General features: G+C 50.0%; 1 protein-coding gene across 1 annotated transcript; it reads right to left on the bottom strand.

Annotated features, from left to right (window-relative positions):
* Positions 1–388: 388 nt before the first annotated feature.
* On the bottom strand, positions 389–2141 carry LOC136364514 (homeobox protein vent1-like). Its single transcript, XM_066324484.1, is given in 4 exon segments — positions 389–913; positions 1422–1645; positions 1812–2114; positions 2117–2141. Coding segments are annotated over 4 exon segments (912 nt in total). The 3' UTR covers positions 389–553.
* Between the last annotated feature and the right edge of the window lie 4190 nt (positions 2142–6331).

Raw genomic sequence — 6331 nt, 5'->3', positions numbered from 1 at the left:
TTATTTCCTCTGCTGCCTCCACATGGAAGTTCGGTCTCGACTTATAATATTTGATTCCTATGCAGAAAAGAAACTCAGTGACAGCTCATCCTTCCTCTGGAGAATGTACTTAGCTCTAAGAACAGTGCAAGGCAGCTGGCTGCAGTTTCCTCTGTCCAGGCTACCAAACACTCAAAAAGAGAGACAATCTCGGTGGGATGGTAGGAAAGTTAGACAAAATTTATTTAACCATTAAATCCATTACCTTTCCAGGAGGATAAGTGACCATCGCAGTTTGCATTGCACAAGTGTAACCTTTTATAGAGTTGAAACATATAGCTGTCTTCGTATTTTATTTGTATATAGATACACATTTATTAAAAAAAAATGGGGGGAGCAATTTAAAACCATCTACATAACACACTTTAGACTAGATTTATTAATATTCTATATTAATTATCAAATATAAAAATTCCATGTTAACATTTAACTTAAAATAATAAAGACATTCTTCCAAATCAGGCAAGAGATTCTAAGCATGAAATACATTACATCATAAAACACTGCTTTTTCACTATAATGCATATACAGGGTGGCATTGCCTGTCCATTTTGTGCTGAATAACTGGATGGAAAGAAGGATGAGGAAGAAGATGTTGATGGTAGTAGGGCAGTTCATTTGCCATAAAGTGGTAGGTGCTTTGTGATGCATCATATCTGGGAAAGGAGAAGCTGAACTGCACAGCAGGCATCGGGGTAAAAGGCAGGAGTCTCTGGGGCTGGGCAGCAAAGGGGTAGTGGAGACCGTCCTGAAACAGAGCTGGTGAGGTCCCCGGGGTGTAGCTGTGGACTGGAACAGGGGACACCAGGCTGTGCCGTTGGTCTTGTATCTGTCTCTTCAGTTTCATCCTCCGGTTCTGAAACCAGGTCTTAATCTAAGCAACAAAAAGAAGAAGGGGGAATGTAGAAGACAAATCAGGGACTTTGCCTAAAGATAATGCAAAAACTATGAACAACCGTATCTGAACTGCTTTTGCCATTTTGCTTCAGATGGAATTGACACAGCTGGACTGATGCCTTTGACCAATTTAGCAGAAGGCAGAGGACATGCGGGATATAGAGGGAAGAGTGGCTGCGTTTCGGAATTTCACAATAATCAGTTACAGTCTTTAAGACCAGACATTTTACCTCACTAAGAAATAAAAAGCCTTGATAGCTTCCCGATAGAAAGTGCAGCAAATTTGCCCAAGTGGAACTCGTCAATCCCCAGTGGATCCCACTCCCAGAGAGTAAAGCTCCTACTTTAGTAAGAGTAGCCACTCTTACTAAACTCAAGAGTGCTACTACGTCAGTTCATCGCAAGAAAGACAAACGCCGATCCGCCGATCCTAGCTGCTCCTGCCAAAAGGGGCCGGGAAAGCATCCGCTTCCTGCGGGACTAACCTGGATCTCCGAGAGCTGCAAGGCGGCCGCCAGCTTCCTCCGTTCCGTGGCGCCCAGGTACTTCTGGCGCTGGAAGGTCTTCTCCAGGCGGGACACCTGCTCCGAGGTGAAGGCGGTGCGCGCCCGCCGCTGCCGCCCGCGGCTGCCGCCCGCCCCGGCGCGCTCCGCGCTCTCGCTCTCGTAGCCCGAGGACTCGTCGGCGCTGAGCCAGCCGCCGTCGGGGGCTGCACGGGGGAAGAGGAGGAGAGGCGGTGAGGCCCTTGCCCGGCTGGGGCAGAGCCTCCGCGGCCCCTCAGCCCCGCCAGGTTGTTGCACCGGCGGGAGCCTGGATCCCAGCCAGTCCCCAGCCCGCTCCCCCCTCCTCTCTGTGCCTGCTCCCTCTTCACCCACCTGGCTCCGACGGGCAGGGGTCGGTGATGTCCCGGGGATGGTCTGGGCTCCGCTCCGCCGCGCAGGGCTCGCTGTCCGCGGGCTGGCCCGGCCGGGGGCTGCCCCGGCGGGGCTTGGCTCTGACCAGGAGGGTGGGACTGCCCCGCGAGGTGGGGGCGCGGGGAGGGGGCGCACAGCAGATGTGGGGCCTGACCCCGTGGGGCTTGGTCTCCGCAGAAGGGATCTGGGCCTGGTCCATGGCGGAGAGGTCCTGGGCGAGCCACGGCCGCGGCCCGCTCTTATATGGGCGCTCCGTCCCGGGAGGGGTCGTTTGTAAGTGCGAACACACATCAAAGTGGGAATCGAGCAGAGATAACAGCTACCAGCGAGGAGGAAAGTTCACACGTCTGGCAAATGTCTACAGCCCTTGGCTCCAGCGTGTCTGCGGGGCCAGGGAGACCCCCTTGAAGTGCAAAGCTGCCCCTCTCCCCTGGAGGGCAGGGCACGAGCAGCCCCAGGCCCGCAAATGGGCGTCTAAAGACGCCGTGGCTGCCGGTGGCAGCGCGGGTTTACCTCTCCCAATGAGGGGTCCCACTTTGCACAGATGCCCGAAACCAGCCCCGAGACCCGCACCCACGGGGCCAGGGTGAGGGATAAGGTACCTTGGGTAGAGCCTGCCGGCACTGCCATCCTTCTCCCTCCCTGGGAAAAGCCATGGGGGGCCAATGTCAAGCATTCCCTATCCACGAGGCTCAGCCCTCACTGCCCGGGCCAGAGCCAGGCTGGGGGTGAGCAGAGCCTCGGGCCCTCTCAGCTTGAACTTGGCGCCGTCTGTCTAGCCAGAAAACCCATCTCCCCAATCGTTTAGTGATCAAAGCGCTGAGTGAGCAGCGGAGCTCGCACCTCATCAGCTTCTTACTGCCCCAATCCATAGGCCGCTTCCCGAGAAGGACGGTGCCCTTGTAATGCAGGGAGCATACCAAGACATCTCCCGGCACAGCTTGGCTGAGGGAAAGGGGCATCTCGGCACCTCAGCCCGTCTCCAGGTTCCTCTTTTGTTCAACTTCACCGGGCTTTTGGTCGCGACAGTAAAAAATACCACACCGACCACGAGCACACCGGCAGTAGCCTTACTTGAATAACTCCAATTCTAACGCTCGCTTAAAGGAGAATAGAAGCGAGCGCCAATCCCTCTAACTGGGTAAATGCACTGATAGGACCTCAATTTCAATGATCATCCCAAATTCCTCAGAACTCCTACTCGGATGCATCACCGGAAGGAGTGGACACCATAAACCTGGGTCTAAGAGGGAAGTAGTTTGTTTCTTTCTAAAACACAGCAATAATCCCGGTTCCCACTCACTGGCAATGTGAGGGTTTCTTGGGGGATTTTTGGTTGGTTTGTTGGGGGTTTTTTTCCTTAAAAGAAGAAGGGAAAAAAATTAAAGAAAGTCGACAAACCCCCAGTTTAATCACCTCCCCAATTTATTATGCAAATCATTGGGGAAAACTCCACTCATATTCGTGCTATTCATTTTCATTGTCTCAGGCGTTCCCGTAACTCCGTGTCAGCGGGAATGGATGGAAGGTTATCGACCCCTCCCGATCCTACAAAGTCGGCTTATCCGCACACTGGCCCCGGGGTGGGGATAAAGCCCAGGCACCTGAGCAATGCAAACACCTTACCAAGCTCACGGAGGGCAAGAGGTACACGCCTCCTGAAGCTTGACTTGCGACACCATCCCCTCAGGGCAGGGATGGGAAAGGCTGTTCTTGCCTCGGCACAGCCCCGACAGAGAGATCGCCGTGCTCTTGGAGGAGTGCTGGGCACAGCCACTAAAGGAGTTTCACTTACTGCTGGCACAAGAATGTCATTTGGGCTGATATGCACAAGCCGATGCAAATGCCCAGCTGAATACGGCTGGATCCCACCCTAGAACAGAACCGCATACCTGTGAGTGCCACTGACTCAACCAAAACCACTGTAACACGAACATTTAAATCCCAGACACATTTCAGGCAAGCAGGGATAGGTCACTCACTGCTCCACAAGTGAACTAAGAGCCTGCACATTAATTTTAATAACTTCAGGATTTAATAACTATTCCACTTGTGTTCGGTCCTTCCTTTTCTGAAGCAAATGCATCACATCACTATGTTATCTCTGATCTTATTTCAGAACAGCAATTTCTGAATAACCCAATGTATGGACAAATCCAAGCAGAAAAACTCACGTTCTGCCACATGGAAACACATTCATAGCAAGTTGTCCTTGGTAAAGCAGTGAGTGCTATCTGTAGAGCCTCATTACCTCACCAGAAAGAAGTTTAGAGTCAGTACGAGAAAACCACTGGTGTTCAGGAGCTCCTAAACTGAGAACACTCCTACTCAGCAAGCAGCATGCATCCCGCGTTCAGCAGGGCAGCTTCCCCCATCCTTTCTCCAGCAGAAGAAACCTGTGCCAAGCCAGGCAGCCTTGGGTCTCCCGTGCCCTGCAGGGCCCTCACCCGGGCACACAGAAACACCAGGGACTTCCCTCTAGGAGAGACACTTCATCCCCAACTGCCAAAAGTGACCCAGACACGAGATGACCACTCAGTGCTGTGCCCAAAGAGACCAGCATTAGCATTGATACATTATGAGTCTTACAGAAGCGAACTAATTAACCCTGAAGAGCTGCTGCCATTTCCTCCCTCTGCTTTGGCTGGGAATGCAGGTAAGCAACTGACCTGCCCCACTGTTTGCTGAAAGTCAATGAAAACTGATTGGGTTTTTTTATTAGACTCCAATCTCAGTTGCCTACTTAACGAGATATTTCAATCCAACATTAGGATCCCCCCCACTCCAGAGGAAACAAGCTGCATCTGTGGACCACAAAACCCTGGAACAGATGGGGAAACGGTGGAAGGTGTTATGTGGCTGTTTCAGTTCCCATTAGAAAGAGGTGGCAGCTTGAGAATCTTGAAAACTTTAACGACCCTGGGTGGGCAGAGACGCTGCATCTGCCGTTAAATCTTCCCCTCACCTTGCAGTAATATGGGGCTCATATGAGACACAAATTTACTTCTCTTCAACTATTTCCTATCATGTGAACCTTTTAAAGCATTCAATTGGCATGATATATAAACATGATGAAAAATAAATCTAAATTTTCAGGGAAAACGATACATTTTCCTATAGAACTCTGTATACACCTAACTTCAGAATGTTGTACTATATTGAAAAATAGATGGATTTTTCTTACACATGTTATATTAAAAACATAGTGGACCCATTTCTCCAAATTATATTTCAATATATGTATCATTCTGCCTTTGTATCTAAGCCTTACAACCATAAGAAACATACTTGCTGCTTCCAGAAATGTACTGAAAACTTATTCTCTCCTGTAACTCGGTGTGATACCCTGAATGTCAATGCAGTGATTCACAGCAGGATGTGATAATTACAGATATGGCTGTCAGGACAGGGTGCTCTTCTTGTGTGAGCTCTACAAGACTTCTAAGGACAAATGGTAGATTTCTCTCTCTGGTATGCCTGGGAATATTTCATCTGGGGCTTTGTGCACACATGAATATAAACCCATGGGACAGGCAGAACTGCAACAGCCCTACAGCATGAAGGAAGGTCCAGCCCATCGTTCAGGCTGCAGCATCTCCTGCATAAGACACCAGATACTCATCCTTTGCCAGATGCTGGAGTACTTTTGGTGCCCAGGAATACTGTCGGTGTGCCAAGGCAAACCATCACATCGATTTTGCATGGAAACATAAGAAAAAGTGGCGATGTTTTACCAACAGAAAAACAGTCCTTCTCAAGGGGAATAATTGCATAGTTGGGCAAATCTTCATGTTACAAACTTCCTATCTGCTAGCCATGTCTGTAAGTAGACCATGGGAAAACAAAACCCAAATAAAAACCCCAAAACAATATACAGACCAAACTATCATAGCATTTGTCATTGATTGAGCGCTGATGTACTAGGCCACCAGATCTGGGATAGTGGCTCCATCATAGGCAGATCCCAATTATATTTATGAAAAGCACAGATTTTCCAATGTCTTTTTGACAAAACGGGAGAAGTGGAGATGATAGGGGGTGTAATAAAAACAACTGCAACTCCACCCACTCCACTATGTGAAAGCGAGGAACCCAACAAACCCAGACCAAAAAGACCCCAACATTCAAACACCCTCCCCATGTAAAAAAACCCACCCGTGTTTAGCTGCACGAATGGGCAGGAGGAGAGCCTGGGGAAGTGTAGCAGCCCTTGAGAGGTAAGTAAACTCACTATAAGGACTGGAGGTTTAACACGGCTGAAAGTTCAGGCAAGACAAGCCAGTTTGCTCTGCTGCAGAGCAGGCGCCAGGTCCCCCAGGTCCACAGGCAGCTGCAGGGCCTGGGCTGGGCTCCTGGCCGGTGGGACAGCTGATGGCTGTTTGTACCCTCCGCAGCACCCCTTTGGAAATGCTAACTTGGTTATTCAGCGTCTCCTTTGATGTCCTGATAGGTGCTATTAGATAGTCAATTAGGCATCAGCG

This window comes from Sylvia atricapilla, chromosome 8 (genome assembly GCF_009819655.1).
Source record: "Sylvia atricapilla isolate bSylAtr1 chromosome 8, bSylAtr1.pri, whole genome shotgun sequence".
Classification (NCBI taxonomy): Eukaryota; Metazoa; Chordata; class Aves; order Passeriformes; family Sylviidae; genus Sylvia; species Sylvia atricapilla.
The sequence above is the reverse complement of the archived record's forward strand: the minus strand, read 5'-3'. Positions and strand labels throughout refer to the sequence as shown.